At 40.0% G+C, this 20,273-nt stretch overlaps 2 protein-coding genes across 2 annotated transcripts; both read right to left on the reverse strand.

Annotated features, from left to right (window-relative positions):
* Positions 1-868: 868 nt before the first annotated feature.
* On the reverse strand, positions 869-10,774 carry LOC103468289 (26S proteasome non-ATPase regulatory subunit 11A). Its single transcript, XM_008415251.3, has 13 exons — positions 10,615-10,774; positions 9,824-9,925; positions 8,516-8,712; positions 6,775-6,832; positions 6,459-6,653; positions 5,809-5,953; positions 5,580-5,640; positions 4,625-4,687; positions 4,371-4,496; positions 4,233-4,268; positions 3,560-3,611; positions 3,325-3,468; positions 869-2,216 (listed from the first exon to the last, which is right to left on the reverse strand). The coding sequence occupies exons 1-12, from the start codon at positions 10,763-10,765 to the stop codon at positions 3,326-3,328; spliced, it is 1,329 nt and encodes a 442-aa protein (XP_008413473.3). The 5' UTR covers positions 10,766-10,774; the 3' UTR covers positions 869-2,216; position 3,325.
* Positions 10,775-12,877: 2,103 nt separating this feature from the next.
* On the reverse strand, positions 12,878-16,084 carry rpain (RPA interacting protein). Its single transcript, XM_008415252.3, has 7 exons — positions 15,902-16,084; positions 14,842-15,033; positions 14,693-14,765; positions 13,798-13,909; positions 13,622-13,685; positions 13,145-13,285; positions 12,878-13,006 (listed from the first exon to the last, which is right to left on the reverse strand). Exons 1-7 carry the CDS (start codon positions 15,971-15,973, stop codon positions 12,977-12,979), a joined length of 684 nt encoding a protein of 227 aa, XP_008413474.2. The 5' UTR covers positions 15,974-16,084; the 3' UTR covers positions 12,878-12,976.
* Positions 16,085-20,273: the final 4,189 nt, after the last annotated feature.

Here is a 20,273-nt window from a genome sequence, read left to right on the forward strand (position 1 = left end):
CAAATGTTCAAATTCAGATTTCTTCTAAAATTAAGAGTGCTTGTTATGCATTGTCAAAAATTATAGTAGTTGAAAGTTCTAAATAAATGGATGTGGTGAGACTGTTTGCTAGATTTTGTTTTTCTTTGTGTAAGTTCAAGGTTCAACAAACGTACGTTTTTATAGAATATTTTTCCTTTAGCTTATTCTGCTCTATGTTTAAGTCTCATTTATTGGTCTTCTACATTTTACCAACTGAAGATATTTCGTAGGTTTTACATTAGATGTTTTTCCTCTACTACATGTTTATCAGTTGTCTTGTTTCCGTTTTTAATCACATCTCCCATGATTCACCATTTCATACAGTTACCATAGTTACCATGCCATTTACAACTCTGCATGTGCTAATCTGAAATTCTTAACCCTTAACTACTAATATCAATTAAGGGACAGTGGAATACATTCAGGATTATTCCAAGACAATTTTGCCACAACATGTAACTTTGGATTTTTTTTTTTGTTTTTTTAGATTAGCTCTGCTCGAGTTATCACTAGCTGCGTTTCCATTACAAATACACAAAAAAAACCCACACAAAAAAACACTTATATTCTAAACAATTGTGAAATTGCTGTTTCCATTAAATAAATGCAATTAAAATCACACGTGAATAAGTTTGCTAATGCTATAAAATCCATGCATGCCGTTATCCTCCAACTACTTCCTGTCACCTTTTGTGGTTTGAGCGAGTGGCAACAGTGTTGATCATATGACTTGTGTGATGTGAAACATTTGTTTCTGCTGCAAAATCAATTTCGATACAGCCAAAAAAAAAAAAAAACCCACCTAATTAAGCCAAAACTGGTCAAAAAAGAACGTTTTCAAAATTGGTGTGTTTCCATTAAGCTAATTTATTTCAAATTGTTAAATTGCTCATTTTTATGGTCAATGGAAACGCAGCTACTGATTCACTCCTTGCAAAAGAAAACAAAATAAGCAGCTTCAGAATGAGATACAAAACAAATGTAGCCAAACTAGAGATCAGTTAAAAAAACAAAAAAAAAAAACAGTATGTCTGCAGTATCTTAAATTGACAACTTATCCGTTTCTTTTTTTTATTAGCATTTGTCTTTCTCTAATTCATACAAGGTGAACCAATAAGTCTTTGCAAAATTCAGTTCCCAAAAAATTTACAGCTCAATTTTCTCCAGCAAAGCCAACTTACCCCTCAGAACCAGAAAAGTTCTTTGAGGGAGCATCCAAGCTTTCAGAGGCAAGGTTTATTCTGTTCTTACACATTATAAAAAAAAAAAAAAAAAAAAGTAAGGGTAGGCGGAGTGGACACATCCAGCCTTGAATGAACAGAGGCGGAAATTGGAAATTGTATATACAAACAGGTAGTGGTAGTACATGGGGAGGGGAGGAAGTTCCGTGTTCTTGAGTGGACAGAAGAGCGGTTCCCCGTGTTTTCCACAACCCCACTATTCCATATGAACGAGTGACAGCGGAAGAGGTGGTGGGAGGTTCAGGGGGGGTCTGATGCCCTGCAGATTCAGAGATTTATCTGTTGGCCTGTAGTTGCTGTTCCACAACTATAGAAAAATGCAAACATTCAGTTTCAGCGCCGGCTGGCAAATAAAGACATACAGACAAACCAAGCGCCATTTCTCCCGCTCTCAGAACAAACGGAACATCTGTTTTGTTTTTTCTTTAACATTGTTTATCATAGATGTATGTATAAGTACTGTATATTTATCCTCTACTGTTATTTTACAAGATTCCCTGATGGCCAACACAGACAGAAACTGGAGGAAAAAAAGGAAGAAAAAAAAACAAAAGAAAAAACAAAAGAAAAGAAAGGTGAAGTTTGTCCAATTTTACATACAGTAGAAACCAGCCATGGGAGGAGAGGAGGAAAAAGAAAAACGCAGTGCTGCGATTGGTCCACTAGGAGGAGCACTGTGTGCCCTGATCAACCCCAAAGGAGGAAGAAGACAGTGAGAAGAAGCAGGGAGAACAGAGGGCTGATAGAGGAGTGACCCCGTTCCATTCTTCTTCTGTGTTGTGGTAGAGGGTAGTTCGTCTTTATCTGGACAACAGGTTGGTTTGCTCACTGGGTTGAATGTTAGTAATCTCCCTGTCCCCCCTCCTCCGTCCCTTCCAGATCGAGGTGGGAGAACGAAGGAGATCTGACTGGCCCAAATCCCTTCCGACAGGAGGACAGACGCTTTCACTCTCTCTGAGGAGACAAAGACATGACGATTAACGTCTGTGAAACTCGACCAAATGCAACAACATTCTCATTTAGGGAACCAGGCTGTTACCTGTGTGTGGAGTTAAAAGCTGCAGTGGTGAAACTTTTACCAAAATGTTTTTCATAATAGTAGTATCAACTTTATTGCTGCAAGTTGTAGCATTTTACAGTTATGGACAGCAGGTGATGGATGTTTTGAAAGCTTTAGCGTGTCTGTTGGCAGAATCTGCAGGTTTGCTAACAGGGTGGCTAACATGACTATTGAAAAAAAGCTAGCAACAATTGTTAGGCTGTCAAAATAACTTTACAAAGAGCAGAATGGTAATAGTGTAAAAGGCATAAAATTCAGAAAAGCAGACCTGAAAGTTGGAAACAAATATGGGAAGTTTCTTAAGCTCCTCTTTAACCATCCACAAGGTTTACTGAGTTTTATTGGAATTTTATGCAGTAAAAATTATGAGAAAGTAGAAGAAAATGACACATGGCTTTTGACAATTTTTCAGTTAATATTTGAAGAACAAAGCATGCATATATATTATTGAGTTTTACAATAATTTCTGGTATTATTTATAATCTAGTAAAATTTGTTATGACATTCCAATTTAAGAGTCAGGAGGCTGTTGGAGGCCACACCAACGCCGATATTTGTCCAATGTTTATTATTGGAGAAACTGTCCAATAATAAACTTTGTCACTGTTTACGTTGTCAATAAAGGGTGAGTAATTTGATTTGTATTCTGATGTCTTCAAGCTGAGTTCGATGTCGTCTTCATAATCCACTCTACCAGTTTTTAAATATTGATTATTTCATTTCCTAGAAGCATTGTGCTGCAACTATTTTTAAACAGTTGTCAGACAATTCCTGCTCCAACATCCTGTGAAGACAGTTTAAGAAGGATCAGACCGAGTCATGGTTTCATAATAGGATTGAACATTGATACTAAGCACACACAATATATCGGCACTAAAATATCGGTATCAGTCTGGTAAGTAAACCTGGGCTGACATTAATAACCGGTCTTGATTTCCATTTAACGATTGAAATAAAAACACGTTTTTAAGTGTTTTTATTGTGTTGTGTAAACGTGCTGACCTTATGTGAGTTTCTTTGCTTTGTTGTAAAGCGAATCGACCACTTTGCTCATGTTCTGAATGGTCTCCAGAGCCGCTTCGTACGTCTTGTCCACCACTGGCTCATCGAACACGATCAGCACGCCTTCGCCTTGGTCCAGAATACCTGGAGAGGGAGAAGCAGCACGAGTGGAAACCATGAGAGAAGGTCCATCAAAGCAGAGAGAAACCCCAAACAAAGCAACAAAAACTCCTACCATGAAACTTCTGATCCAGAATCATCTGAGATAGTTTCCTCTCTACATCTCTCTGCAACACACACAGTAGCCATTTCTCAGAAAAAAAAAGACGACGTAAAAAGAGATATAAAGGAGATCAAGGTTCCTCCCAGTGTATCATAAGCTTTTAAAGTTTCTTTCTTCTAAATTATGATGCCAGCTCATTCACCTCTGAATTTTTGTAACTTTTAACTTTTTTTTTTTTTACACAAAAATACGGTGATGATTGTCCTGGCGCAGAGCATCACTGAGCTTAGCAGGTCTTCTGGGGGAAACAGAAGACCTGCTTCTGTTTTCCCCACATACATATATGTGTATGTGTATAAATGTGTATGTGTGCGTATGCAGTACTTTCATTTGGCTGAGGAAATATTACTGCAATTATTATTTCATTTTGTCAGGAAGAATATTGGAAACTGAAAATAATGCGATAAATTACAGCTGGAAAAGGGGTTTGATTATATAAGTTATACTTCTTCATACTCCTTTTCAGACTCATAATCACCGATGTGATGTGTCTTCAAGAAATTTATTATGTACTTTGTGTTTGTTCTACACTGCCGGTGAAAGGTTTGTCTGAAATAAAATTACTAAATTAAATTACAAAAAACCCTGGGAGATGGAAAACCTAAAAACCGGCAGCAAGCCTTACCTTAGGAAGCTTGATGAGCGAGGAGATGTGTGTAATCTGTAAAAAAAAGAAAACAAGCCCACAAAGTTTCAACATGCTCAGCAGCAGTAAACACATCAGAAGCTGGAAAATGTCTGCCTTCGGTGGAAAAGCGTCTACCTGCACCCTGGAGAAGGGCTCGATGACGCGGATGAGGTTCTGCTCCAGCAGGTTGTCGTACAGCTTGGTCAGATGGGTGCTGATGATGGGGTCATCCCTCAGCTCCGCTTTGTACTCTGTTAGCGCCTTAAAGTCGAGCAGGAAGAAAGTCGTCAGAAAAGAGGGGAATCGTAAAAGTTTTCACAGTGGAAGAAGAAGAAGAAGAAAAAAAAAAAATGAACACAAAACAAGGAAGATGCAGCAGAGAGGCCAACCTGTTCAAAGTCTGCGAGCGACCGGTTCTTACTGGCTTGTGCCACACATTTCAGGGAGTCTGTCTGTTGGGAGGAGAGTAGGAATGAATCAAAGTATATGGAAGGAACATGATTTATACACTAAGGTGAATTCAGGAAAAAAGCGAGTCCAAATATGATTCACAGGAAGATGGTGGATGGGTGGAATGTCTAGTAATCTAAGCGTGTTAAATTGTTCTGCAGACATATTCATACTCTGAACATATTTGTGTTATGTTTGTTGACTTGTTGAGATTTTGTGATGGACCAACACAAGCCCAGCGCTACGAGAAGCTGATTCAAATATTTACTTGCGATTAATTGCTAAGTAATAACTGATTTTTCTGTTTCAAATCTTCTTAATGTACCCTAACAGAATATTTGTAATGTTTATAATATTCTTATAAGCAGTGGGCTGGAACAATCTAAATGTGTAACACAAATGTATGCTGATTATAACTGAAGCAATACAAATCATGACAAATATTGTACAAGAAAAACTATAAAGATACCACAATCTCTACAGAAATTTATTTTTAAATTGTTCTTGTGCAAATACTCCCACACACAATAACTGTATTTTACCATCATAGTGATAATTAAAGGTAACAAAGAGACTGAGTGCAATTAAAAGGAATCAAAATACAATGACTGAAATGCAACAATGATAAATATAACACAGAACTAGGACTATAAAGCTGTTAAAATAAAACTTTATATTGGGCTGTTTTCACTTGTTGCATATGTTTGATGCTAACTTCTAAAAAAAAATAAATAAATAAATTTTACACAGGAAACCGGCTCACATAATCATGATAAGTTTAGACTAGACATGTAATATGATGAAATGTGAAGAAAGTCCTGGCAGTATGAATATTTTCACAAGACGTAAAGAGAACTGGGAAAACGTTTTTGTAAAAGCTGAGCTGAGTCGTACCTGTCTGCCTGCGTATCGCAGAGCAAGTTTGCCGCTGATGAGGGCCTGGACGTCTTCTGGGCTACAGAAACAGAAAAAACCATTTACATTTTCTTTTACACTAATACTTGGTCTCAATTTCTTCTGACTGCTTCACAGAAAGCCATTTTTTTGATTTGGACGGCTCATGAAGAGTTCATGAGTTCAGTTTAAGGAGCTACATCCCCTCTGCTGTGAATGCAGCACTCACGCATTGAGCATGATTTTGCAGAGCAGCATGTATTTGAGCGCGGTGATGGCTCTGGGGCTGTCGATGGAGTCGTAGCCCTCAAAGGCCTCGTAAAAGTAAGAGTACGCCGTCTTCCAGTCCTTCTCCTCTGCTGCGTGAATGATCCCTGAAAACACACACACACACACACACATCAGCTTATTGCTAGGCCTGTTAAGGTAACAAATGTGACTGGAGGATAAATTGTCCCAGACGTTATTGTGATAAGTGATAATATTGTTGTTTTGAGACCATTTTCAACAAATATAATGATAATGGCTTAATAATGTAAGAACACATTCTCATAGACCAATCAGCTTTAAATTAACATTTAACACTGGAACTGGAAGACAAATAAAAACAACAGAAATAACAAATGAAATGAATTATGAAGTCCCTGTTAAGACAAAAAACGGTCTAGTTAAAGCACCAGACTGAAGACTTTTATCATCCAGTTTTTAGTAGAAAGAGAGAAAAGAGGAAAACAGAATATCATGCAAATGGAAATTATTGAGTTTTTTTTATTATTTATAATGCAGAAGGAAATTGATTTATTGTCACAAGCCAAGTTACTGCTTCACACAAAATCAGGTCTGTTCCATTAGGGCCCCTGTAGGCGTTCCTCAGGGTACCTGACTGCATGTCCAGAGCTGCCTGCAGTTTGGGCGGGCAGTAGATGGCGTTGGCGGTCGTCCTGGCCGAGGTGAGGGCGGCGCGGGCTTTGGGCAGGTTGCTGAGCGCGTGGTACGTCTTGCTCTCCAGCAGCTGGACTTCCACCAGCAGCGCCTTGTCATCCATCTTCTTCAGCTCCTGGAGCAGCTGGGAGCCTGCAGGGGGCCAACACACCAGGGATCAAGGGTCAAGCTGCAGCTCAGACTTCATACAAAGGCTGCCCTTTCTCCTCCGAGTATACGGAAGTTGATAACAACATGCAAGATTACAACTTACCGAGTTGTAGTGCTTCCTGGTAGCATTTTGTGTCGAAATACAGAGAGATGAGTCGAGCCTGAGGAGAGAGGAGACGGAGTTAATGTGTATCTGGGTTCTGCTGACCTCTCACCTCTAAACCTGGTGAAAACTCAGCCCTGCCTTCTGTTTAAAACCCAACAGCAGAGTGGAACTCACAGTAGGGCTGGACGACATGGCTGAAACATGAATCACCACATAAAGGATAATTATTGACTAGTTTTCCGTTTTTAATATCTGAAATAAAACCAAACTGAATGTGACCTTTCCTGTTCTGTCCACGGTTTTCTCTCCACGTCGCTGATTTTTTGTTTCTAAGCAGTTATGAGGCCCTGTGGTGAAACATAAAACTGATGCTACAAAATACTCTACAGCTTGTTGCTAGGTAACCAAAGAGTGAGTGAGTTTGTTAATGTCAACCTCGCTTAGAGAGAGGTTGAGCAGCTAAATCCATTTTTCTACCTACATTTCCCAGAATGCTGTGAGATTCTGGATCGGAGTTCAATGAATTTATTGAATATCCTATCAGATTTATTCTCAATTTATATTGATCACATGTCTATATTAGTATATATTGTTTTTGATTTATTGATCAGCCCTAATTCACAGATATAAACAGGAAGCTCATGATGAATCCAGCTACATTCTGACAACATCCTGGTGATCAAAAATCCTATTTTTGCTCAGACACTGACTGCACCATATCAGCACTACCAGGTCATGCTGACAACACTCTTCAAAGTGGACATCATTACTGAGGGAAACAGAACTTGACTACTTTCAATTAAACATATTCAGGGTTCATTCAATGGCAGACTTTCACCAGAAAACCAGAACGCTGAAGGCATTACAGCATCATGGCTCTTTATTTAGCTTTTGACCTGTTTGTTAAAGAATATCCTGGATTTGGAAATGTAGTTAATGTAAAACATGTTACTGTACAAGTTTTCAGTAGGCAAAATCAAAAAAGAAAAAAAAGAAGCCACTGCAATCTCGACTGTATTCTGACAGGAAGTGGTGAAGACATATAGTTTGTTCACATAAGCGAATTAATAGCAGTGTACCTAAAGTTCACTAGACAAAACGAGTTCTATCAAGTTCACAAGAACAAGATGGGATTTTATTTCAACTTTCAAAAAACCTCAGCAAACAAATTTGCTCAACAAATTTGCCTTTATTCTGCATTTTTATAGATTTCTGCCACAAACTCAAACTGATGCGACTCTTTTTCTGGTTTCTTTTCATTTCTTCACATGTTATTACAACTATGTACGGTTTATTGATCAACATTCCCAGTTATGCAAGTAGTGATGCAGCTTAACAACTCCTAGCTATTGGTTACTATAGTGATGCTTTCTGCTTCTTGCTGCCATTCATCAACTTTCGTTTTAATATAGTGAGATCTTGTTACACCCCAAATAATTAAGCATGAAGCACTGCTGCCTGTAAAATAATATTCTTAACCTGGTCCTAATATTCCATCATAGAGCTGATCTGAATTCAACAATAAATAGAAGCTGTAAAACATGCTCGTCAAACAAAATGGTGGCCTTGAATGTTCTCACATCCCTCTGAACTATGGAAATCCAAGGGGATGCAGATTTTCAAAAAATTGAATCTTCAAACAAAAATAAAATGTATTTATTTTCCCACCTTACGACTTGGATAGTAGCATCTGGAAAAACTGAGCCGGAGCAGGCCAGCCGGCCGCACCGGGACTCACCTCGAGCGCCTGTCGGAGGAACGTCCTCTTCTCAGCCTTGGCCCACTCGATGCACTCCAGACAGAGCTCCACCTCCTGACCTGTGGCTGCCTCCATGTCCAGGAACAAGTCCAGCAGTGAGCGGACCAGCCGGGCTGCTTTGGCCTTGGAGATGGAGTTGAGGAAAGGGCGCACATACTTCAGGAGGCCTCCGAGCTCTGGGAAGACGAGGTTACTGTTCACAGGGTTCCTCCACAGTTTTTACTCGTTCTCACTTATTTTTCAGCAAATCTTAAAGAAATCTTATGGAGGATGGATGAAGAGTGAAGCTAGCTATCTGGTGGAATGAGTAAACTGACATACAAGTAAATGGATGAATGAATATTTATATGAATGGATGGTAAAACTGATTTCAAACAGACTGACAAATAAAATATAGCATAACAGATGCTGTCCCATTTTAGACAATGTCAATGTCAAAGTTATTTATATAGCACTTTAAAACAGGTGTAAAACTGCACCAAAGTACTGCACAAGAACAATGACACAAATGACAAAACGGAGCACAAAACAATACAATGGGATTTGAAACAAAAAAAATAATTCAAAATCATTTTTCTCTTTCCACACCAGGTAAAAACCAATTCTACTTTGTTTATAGGCTGCAAAGTAAAAGTCAGTGTTGTCTTTTATTCTAACGGGAGGACAACCTACAATTTTTGATAGACATCTACCATAGAAAATCTGTTGTCATTTTAAAAGTGCTTTGTTATTTCAGTTTTTAGATTTTAAAATGGGAAAAAAAACAAACCATTATCTCATGAAGGAAGAACATTATGCTAGAAATAAATCATATTTTCCAAACTGTTTAGAAATCTATTTCTAAAAAAAAAAAATCAGCTGTTAATTTTAGCATTCATAGCAAAAATTGAGTTCAAATTATTCCATAGCAAAATAGAGAAATTGCTAAAAGATGCATTTGTTATTATCTATTTTAAAGAAAAATGTATAAATATTAGCTAAAGTTATTAAGAGCCACGTTGAAGGTCCTAAGAGCCACAAGTTGCAGACCCCTGACGTTGAAAGCGTCTGAAATGCTGAAATTCTTAGAATCATGTACAGAAAACATCTACACCAATCTGACTTTTCTTTTCATGGCGTTTCATTACATTAATGAAACTAAAAAAAACTAACTTTTGGAGACAAACTGAAACAAAACGCTTGGTGTTCTGGTTGAACTGTGGTCAAAACAGCCAAACAAAGCCGTTTTCCTCCTCAGTGTGCCTGAATAAGAAAGTGTTCAGGAATACGACCCCGGGCTCCAGTTACCTGCTGCTTGTCCAGTCTTCGCCAGCAGCCCACCCAGCTCCAAGATGCTCTGCTCCTTAACACGCACCGCCTCCTCATCGCTGTCCTGGATGTCCCGTTTCACTGAAATACACACACACCCACGTTTACGCAGCAATTTTATAATGTGTTTGGTTTCAACATTGAAGCGCCAGTATGTCCGAGCGCCGGGGTTAAATTCTGTAAGGCACCAGTACGAAATGAAAGTATTCTATCCCGGACTGACTGGGATATATGGCAAAGAGCCAAGCGGCTAACAAAGCTGCGAAATGCCATAGGAGTCAAATTAGGCAAAAAATATGCATATAATCCAGGATGAGAAAATAAACAACACACATTAGCTTGTTATAAACCAGCAAAACCTGAAAGGAACTTAGTTGTGTAATTCTACAGGACTGACAAGGAGTGTTTGTAATTTCCCTGACGGCCCTGCCATCTGACAGACTCGGGAGAAGTAGCTGCTAACAACATTAGCTGTCAGCTAACGCAACTAGCCGGCTGTCAGCGAACTTCCAGCCAAATCAATGAGACCGGCTAGCTAGCGTTAGCTTAAGCACAAAGCTAGCCGGTATCCTGCTAACCGGCTAGCCAGGCTGCTGCTGACTCACTGTGAAAACAGTACAGAAAGGGTGACGGTCTGCACTAGGCTAACTCGTGTAGCGTAGCTTTGCTGCTAACTAAACAGCGTACGGCTGATGGATAAAAGTATAGACTGTGAGTCGAATCGTTCAATGAATGTATCCCTACTGTCCGGGAGAGTCCGTTCCACTTACCTATAGAGTGTAAGATATCAATAGAAGCGTTCCGGTCAGTTCCAATAAGAGACCTAGCTCTCTGAAACTCAGCCACAGCCGCGGCTGCCATCTCTCCGCTACCAGCCTCTGCGCTCTCTGCGTGGTGGTCTTCCGGTTCGGTGGGTCGCATGTTCGGTACGCTGCTGCCTCCTAAAGGCGGGTTGCGATATATGGTTGTTTGTCATGGTGAGAAGAAAACAGGTTCATTCCAGGCCATGTATACCAGGGCTCTCCAAACTTTTTGTCACGTGGGCCAAAAACGGTCAAATCCGAAGTTCACGTAGGCCTAAACAAATTTAATAATTGTAAAAACTACAATCATGTAGTAATATCGCTATTTTTAATAACCTACTCAACAATAAGCTAAGCATCGTATTAGTTATGCAAATAGTTCATTGTACAACCAAACCTTGAAAAGGGGTTTTTCATGTTGGCCTTATAAAAAGAAAGGCATTGGGGGTTGTTCCCAGGCGTTCCACTTCAAACTGGAGACAAGTGGTAGAGTTCAGGCCAAGCAGATGTGGGAAATGGTGGAGCTGAAATTCACATATAGGATTCTGGCATAAGCATCAGTCTTATCCAAATGAGAAGACAACCATCCTCCAAATTTGCAGCATAAACTGTGATGGCTGCAGTTTCAGAGTCTGTAATCTCACCAGTAAGGCTGTTAAACTCATCCATCTTTACCTACCTGGTAATCAATCCTGTATGCACCAAACTTCTTCACTTCTGTCTCCTTCTGGACTTCAAAGTTAAACCTTTCAGATTTTTCTAGATTCCTAAACTTGACACAGAGAAACTAACTTTGTTGATATGTTTTAAAATGCTGGGTTAGTGGTTCTGTGATGGACTGGCAACCTGTCCAGGGTGTACCTCGCCTCTCGCTGGAGATAGGCACCAGCACTCGTCCCAACCTGACTAGGGACAAAGGTCTAAGAAAACGGATGGTTGGATGGACGGCTTAGTGGTCCAAGAGAGGGTTTAAATATTAGGTTCATCTCTCTGCATTCAAAAGATTACAATCCTTAAAGACTTTATAAAAGATAAAAACATTTTTTTGCATATTTGTTGAAACCGTCACTATGTTGTGTCAGTATGAGACAGATCTGTAAGAAAAAATTAACTCTTCTGCTTCTTCCTGTGTTGACTAGAAACAATCAATATGAGCCAGGAGGCGGGTTTTAATGCTGTCAATCAGGCTGTGTATGGTGTCACTCATCCTCCTTTTTCCCCCCATCTCCTGCTTTAGCATCTTCCTCCTAGCAGTTAGCATGGCCGTTTCTCTAACAGGCCATATATATATATATATATATATATATATATATATATGGCATATATAGCCTCCGCAGAGATGGCAGCCGCGGCTGAGGTCAGAGAGCTCAGTCTCTTATTGGAACTGACCGGAACGCTTCTATTGATTTCTTACACTCTATAACATCGTGTACACGATCTTGATTGACAGAGCTAAGACCTTCCTCCTGGTTCTGATTGGTCGCTGCATTTTTTCATATGACCACAGCAGCTCAGGGAGGAGGTTCACAGATAATCTCTCATATTAAACTGTCATGACATGGTGACAGTTTTTACACAATAATAAAGCATATCAGGAACCACTTGGAGTGAATTTCTTTTCATGTGATCTTGTAATTTGCAATCTTTTACCCTACCTCACTTTAAGTTGGTTATTGTAAAGGTAATAAAATATGGAAATGCTCAAGGAGAATGAATACATTTGCAAGGTATGATCAAAGCCTTGGGGGTGTCCAAAGAGGGACCCCTGAACTGTTGTCTATGGTCCCCAACTGCAATGTCAAGAATGAGATTTGGCCCCTAAAGCAAAGATGCTTGACAAAGATAGTCATTTTTAATTAGGACAAAATAAGAAACAAAAAAATATTACATATGATACAAAATATCCACATTTTGATAACCAGGCTTTTTGCATTTTCTTTCATAGCAAGATTAATTTTTTTCCAAGAATGTTCAAAAAGAATGTTTTTTTTTAATGAGGCAAACATAAAAAAAAATCCTTTTAAGTTTTTGCCTCTGCATTGATCTATATGCTTGGTTGCTTGCTTAGTTTGTTGTTGAGCAGGCATAAAATGACAAATTTATTTAAAGCGTTGTTTTTAAAAATCAAAATCAAAAGTTAGTTTTTGGCCAGGAAGAATTGCTGACATGATGATTCTGCCTCACGTGATAAAAAGTTTGAATGCTCCTTCCTTAAACATACAAGACAGTATGATTTTATATAAAATTTCTTTATTTCACAAAAAATTTACAGACAAGTAAAAGGAACTGAAAATGAAATTTTATATGTGCATTCCTGACAGCAGTGCCGCTACAAGACGACAGACAGGTAGTCACAAGCCTGGAAGCACAGAGAAAATATCCTATTAATATTTGAAATGAACACCAACTGTATGCATGAAGCTTCTACAAATGTCCCCTCGCTCCCTCCAGTAGAAACAGAAATGCTAGCATCGCATGAGCTCCAAAATAAGCTCACCTGGCAGCTGATCATCAGGGAGGCGTGGCTGTCTGTGTTGGGAGTTACAGAGAAAACAGGGCTGTGCAGACAGACCTCCATGTGCTCCGACAGCCTGGACTCCAGGAGGCGCTGAAGGACATCTGGACTGATGTTCCTCTTCTATGCAGAAGAGGAACATGAGAGAAGTGGAGTCGCTACACGTCACATCCCACATAGTGTTTAATTCTACAAAGTTTATTAAACGGACGGAGACAAAGGTTTTCAACTGGGACAGAAATGTCTTTGATTAGTTTAAGATTTTGTCATTTATTTTTATGTGCTTTTCCCCCCTTTATGTTAAGGGCATAAACTTAAGCTTTAGAATTTGCAAAACAATGGCTACAGTATGTCGATGCCAAACCTTTAGTCCACAACCGCACAACACTAAATTGCCATGACAACCACAGATTTGAAAAAAAAATTATATATATATATATAAATAACTGTGACACAAACCTTAGTGTTGATGTAAAGTCCACAAGGACAGGAGATGAAATTGCTGTTGATGCTCAAGTTGTTCCTGCAAGACGAACAAACATGCCAACAATCGTCTTTGCTCCAGTGAAAAACAAAGAAATGCTCAAATACAACTTTCTCTGGTTGCCTTCATAGTGCTTAATATTCATACTTACATCTGACATATTGGGCAAATGATATGCATCTCATCCATTCCCTCCACCACAGAGGAGATGTACTGCTGTTCGAACTGCAGGTCTCTCTCATACTCGGTGATTATAGACATCTCTGCAGCAGAAAGAAAAGCACAAACACATCTGATCAGGTTCACACACTGCAAACTACCAGTCTTTGTATAATGACTGGTGAAAGTCAATTTTTTCCAGATAAAAATCCAAAGTGTGACTCATATTTCTATTTAACCTCCTTTACCAACCCCCTACTCCAGCATCTCTCTGCTCGGCTCTCTAACCGTACGGCCAGACAGACATTTAAAGAGGAGCTGCAAAAGCAAATGAGCTGGATTAGCAAGTGATTGCGTCATCCAAGACATGTTACTATGGAACATCTTCACCACCAGCTGGACGCTGGACCAATTAGTTACCAGACTTGGGGTTCTTGGACCTTCAGCAAAGGCTCTTAGTAAGAAATAAACCTAGTGTTCCAGTTTCTAATGGAATAATTGCATTTAATTTCCACATGAGAACACTAAAGTACCAGTAATGTGTTTTAAATCTTTTTTTTTCTTTGTCAAAGTGCTGCTAATCCACCTTTACTTTTGCAACTCCTCACTCAGACTCTCTGGTGGCATAGTCGGATCCCTTTTTATGTTTTATTTATTTTAAAACCTAACATTAAGAATACAATGGTGGTTCTTTGAAAATTACGGCAAATTTCCTAAAGTGCAAATCAAAAATTGTATGCTGCTCTTTTCAATAGGTCAGCTAACATAACTTTTCAAAAACACTTGGATGACTTTGTCACAAATTTAAAATTTTCTTCTGGTCCATAAGGTGTTTCTGAATTGAATTTACTCTGATCCCCTTGAATAAAACACAGTGCACTGATCACCTTGAGACATGAGCTCCTGGTGGATTTCCTCCAGCACCGCCAGTTCATCATACTCCTTCATAACACTGAACATCTGCTAGAAAGTAAAGACGTCAGCACATCTGTAGGCGTTGTTAGAGACGGGTCTGTTGTCTGCGGCGGAGCCCGACCTGTGCCACGCCGTGAGGGCCCCAGAGCGAGGGCAGCTTCTGGTCATCAGACTGCAAGGCGCTCCATTCCTCCTCCATCACCTCCTGGACGATGATGGACGGGCCGGAGCTGCTCCGCGGCTGCTCGTCTCCCATCTGCCGGTATCTGTCCAGCAGCCTGGTGCGGCTGTCCTTCAGCCGGTCCACACACCGCTTTAGAAAAAATACAACAGAAACAAAAGCAAAACAATTAAAAACATCACGACAACAAACTAACAGAAGCTAGTGTTAAAAACAGAATTTCAACATGCTAACAGAAGCTAGTGTTAAAAACAGAATGTCAACATGCTAACAGAAGCTAGTGTTAAAAACAAAATGTCAACATGCTAACAGAAGCTAGTGTTAAAAACAGAACGAAGAAGCTAGTGTTAAAAACAGAATGCCAACATGCTAACAGAAGCTAGTGTTAAAAACAGAATGCCAACATGCTAACAGAAGCTAGTGTTAAAAACAGAATGCCAACATGCTAACAGAAGCTAGTGTTAAAAACAGAATGCCAACATGCTAACAGAAGCTAGTGTTAAAAACAGAATGCCAACATGCTAACAGAAGCTAGTGTTAAAAACAGAATGTCAACATGCTAACAGAAGCTAGTGTTAAAAACAGAACGAAGAAGCTAGTGTTAAAAACAGAATGCCAACATGCTAACAGAAGCTAGTGTTAAAAACAGAATGCCAACATGCTAACAGAAGCTAGTGTTAAAAACAGAATGCCAACATGCTAACAGAAGCTAGTGTTAAAAACAGAATGCCAACATGCTAACAGAAGCTAGTGTTAAAAACAGAATGCCAACATGCTAACAGAAGCTAGTGTTAAAAACAGAATGTCAACATGCTAACAGAAGCTAGTGTTAAAAACAGAATGTCAACATGCTAACAGAAGCTAGTGTTAAAAACAGAATGCCAACATGCTAACAGAAGCTAGTGTTAAAAACAGAATGTCAACATGCTAACAGAAGCTAGTGTTAAAAACAGAATGCCAACATGCTAACAGAAGCTAGTGTTAACGTTTTCCAGCGAACCTTCCGGTAAGTTTCCCTCCATGGCGGAGTGGTTCCTTTGTAAAGCGAGCGGTGTCGGTCCAAAGCGTCCATGAACAGCCTTATAACAGGACACACAGTTACATTTTAAGGACGGGAAAACTTCTGAAACACAACATTTCAGTTATTTAACCTCCTGACCCGGAAGGAGATCTGCAACACCGAGAAAGACGTGATGGAATATGTAGTTCTTCTTCTTTTCTTTTTCTTTTTTTTTACCCAGAACTTTATTTAATGTTGAAAACGATACAATTACAAGCTTAAACAAAGAAAGGTAAAATAAGATGAAGGATTAAGGAAAAAATAATTAAATTTAGTTTATTAAGTCCATGCAGTTCTCATATAAGCAAGCTGCTTGTGGGTTTTCCATGAGTTTAAGGTCCGCCTAACATCTTGAAGAGATTCACAGCAGTTTCAAGAATGGTTTGAAAAAAAGGCCAACAAAATAGAAAACGATTAATTTACTTCACTCAGTCTGAAGCCATTTTTATGTTTTAAATCTTTAGTTATACAGATTTTTATAAAAGTTGTATTTACTGTTGAGTGGGGAAAACTAAAAAAGAGAGGAAAAGAAAAATCATGATAAATAATTCTTGGGATTTTTATTTAATGAATTTTGTGGCATGCCTGTAGTTAAAATTTCTCAGTTTTGGTCTTTAGGATAAAAAGTTTGGACACCATTGGTCCAAATCTAAGGAATCTATTGTGTATGAAAAGTTTCCATAAAATGATAAAGGAGTTTATTATCAAATCAAGGGTGAATAAACGAACATGAAGGTTACTTGAACATTCCCCATATACCCAAATGTAAAGAAAACTTTCCAGTTTGGTAGAAAACATTCCTTTAAAACTGAAGTGTGTAACTTTTATAAAAAATAAAATATGTTTTGTACATTTTTGTTAAAACTGTCACCATGTTGTGATAGTAAACTATGAGACAGATAATCTGTGAAAAAATATTAAGCTCCTCTGTTTCCTCCTCCCTGTGCTCCTACTGCCATCTGCAGAAATACAACACTCAGTCAGAAACAACCAATCAGGGCCAGGGGGAGGGTCTTGGCACTGTCAATAAACCTCATGCATGTGCTGCTCACTGACCATCTAAAGCACAGGTGTCAAACTCCAGTCCTCAAGGGCCGCTGTCCTGCAGTGTTTAGATGTGCCACAGGTACTAAACACTGGAATGAAATGGCTTAATTACCTCCTCAGTTCTCCAGAGCCTTGCTAATGACCTAATTATTCTATTCAGGTGTGGTGCAGCGGAGGCACATCCAAAAGTTGCAGGACAGCGGCCCTCAAGGACCGCTGTCCTGCAAAGAGCAGAGCATCAGGACCAGAACTGGACACCACATTACCAAGCTTTAGAGAACATTTGCAGAACCTTTTCAGAATGTTCATAATGTAAAATTTTCTCTAATTCAGATTATAAATGCCGGCTGAAATATGAACACAAATCACCATTAATATTTGGTTGAATGTTATTAAACTGCGCTATAACAAGGTGCTTTTGGTCACTATGGAGACAGTCTAGGTCATGGGTGGGCAACTCCAGGCCTGGAGGGCCGGTCTCCTAAAACTTTTAGTTGCATCTCAACTTCAACACACCTGAGTCTAATAATGAGGTTGTTAGCAGGACTCTGGAGAACTTGACTGCACTGAGGAGGTGATTCAGCTGTTGGATCCAAGCGTGTTGGACCAGGGAGACGTCTAAGAGCTGCAGGAAACCGACCCTCGAGGACCAGGATTGCCCACCCCTGGTATAGGTGGCCTTTGGTTGGGTAAATGAACACTCAACCTGGACTCATTGTTCTGGTGGAACAGTCAGTTTAAGAAAATGGATGTGTCCATCGGTCATCAGCCTTGTGCAATGCACCAGTAATTTTACATGGTGTAATTTTATAGCATAATCAAGTAACTGTTACCTTCAGTTATATAAATGCTATACATATATATCATACATGATATACAGCAGTTTCAAAAATGGTAAAACTTTAACGTCAAACTTTAATGTCATATATACATACATATATGACATTAAAGAAATTTGACCTTGTAATTTGTAACACCTCTGTCTCTTTAAAACCTCCTGATCTTTCTGAAACTCAGCCAACAGGCAGAACGGGGAAGTACAGGGAGGAAACGAGAGGAACCAGCAAGGAGTAACTGAAAATACGTTGTGAACTGAGGAGCTTGATTAGTGAACAAGGAACAGATGGCTGATGTGAGGGGAGAGCAGAGGGCAGTCTGAGGAGAGAGAGAGAGACACAGGGGGCGAGGGAGAGCACACAAACTGGATCCATTAATCCATCCATTTTCTTACACCCTTGTCCCTCGTGGGGTCAGGAGGGTTGCTGGTGCCCACAGTCATGTTTTTGGACTGTGGGAGGGAGCCGGAGTACCCGGAGAGAACCCACCATACACAGGAAGAACATGCAAACTCTGGGAATTGAACCCAGGACCTTCTTGCTGCAAGGCAACAGAGCTACCTACTGCTCCACTGTGCTGCCTCACAAACCAGATAACTAGGAAAATAAATCTAACACTAACAAATGACTAGACATAAGGAACATCCATCCATTTTTTTTACACCAGGGGTGTCAAACTCCAGTCCTGAAGGGCCGCTGTCCTGCAGTTTTTAGATGTGCCACAGGTACAAAACACCTGAATCAAATGGCTTAATTACCTCCTCAGTTCTCCAGAGCCTTGCTAATGACCTAATTATTCTATTCAGGTGTGGTGCAGCAGAGGCACTTCTAAACGTTGCAGGACACCGGCCCTCGAGGACTGGAGTTTGACACCCCTGCTTTACACACTTGTCCCATAGTGGGGTTGGGAGGGGTACTGGTGCCTATCTCTAGCTAATGTTCCCGGCGAGACGTGGGATACACCCTGGACAGGTCGCCAGTCTGTCGCAGGGCAACACAGAGACACACAACCATGCACACACACACTCACACCTAGGGACAATTTAGAGAAACCAATTAACCTGACAGTCATGTTTTTGGACTGGGGGAGGAAACCGGAGTACCCAGAGAAAACCCACGCATGCACAGGGAGAACATGCAAACTCCATGCAGAAAGACCGGGGCCGGGAATCGAACCCAGAACCTTCTTGCTGCAAGACAACAGCTCTACCAACTGTGCAGCCCCCATAAGGAACATAAAACAGCTAAAGTAACTATAAGGTAAGACAAAAACAAGGCTGATTTGATCAAAGAGACTAAGGAACATGGATTGATAATGACACTAGAATCAAACACCAAAACAAGTCAGACCCTGACACCCAGACGTTTAGAAAAAGTGACAAAACGCCAAAAGTTAATCCTGACCTTTAACCTTAGTTTATCTGGCTAATTCAAGTGAATGCCTGACGTGGCATTTTTATTTTGTATGTTTTATTTGTATTAGTTAGTTCCATTTGGGCGCCTGCACAGTGGTGCAGTTGGTAGGGCTGTTGCCTTGCAGCAAGAAGGCTCTGGGTTCGATTCCCGGTCTTTCTGCAAGGAGTTTGCATGTTCTCCCCATGCATGCGTGGGTTTTCTCCGGGTACTCCGGTTTCCTCCCACAGTCCAAAAACATGACTGTTAGGTTAATTGGCCTCTCCAAATTGTCCCTAGGTGTGAGTGTGTGTGTGCATGGTTGTGTGTCCTGTGTGTCTCTGTGTTGCCCTGCGACAGACTGGCGACCTGTCCAGGGTGACCCTGCTTCTCGCCCGAAACGTTAGCTGGAGAGGCACCAGCAACCCTCCCGACCCCACTGAGGGACAAGGGTGTAAGAAAATGGATGGATAGCTCCATTTGTTTATTTTTATTTCAGCGCTGCTAAGATGCTTAAGCTGCTGGAGGACAAGCTATCCACTTTTCGTACTTCCTCTACTGCTTAGAGAGGAAGCAGTAGATAGCAAATAAACACCTCTATAGCAGTGTTTATTTGCTATAGAGGAAAGCATTTTTATGTTTTCTTTGTGTGTGTTTTTCCCCTCCATAGAAGCTACACCTGGTCTGGCGTTCTGATAGGCCGTCATCAGCCAGTCGTTCTTCCTCTTCCACTGGCTTCTTACTTTGCATGAACATAGAAAGTCCTCCTTTCAGTCCTTTTGTCTCTTTTTGAGTCTCTGCTTTGTCAATGATTCCTAAATTTAACAAAACAAAAAAATTTTTATAAAATAATGTATATCACTGGTCAACAGTCAAACATTGTTTGGTGTTTTTCAACTGTTTTATGGTCATGCTGATCAGCTGAATCCAAAAATCAAATTGGTTTTGCTAAATCAAGTCAACTTTCTGAACTATGGAGCAACATGAGCATCAACATGCATGACTTGTTCTCACATCTGGATCGATTTCCTGAGAAT

Source organism: Poecilia reticulata, chromosome 8 (genome assembly GCF_904066995.2).
Source record: "Poecilia reticulata chromosome 8, P_reticulata-male-v2, whole genome shotgun sequence".
Lineage (NCBI taxonomy): Eukaryota > Metazoa > Chordata > Actinopteri > Cyprinodontiformes > Poeciliidae > Poecilia > Poecilia reticulata.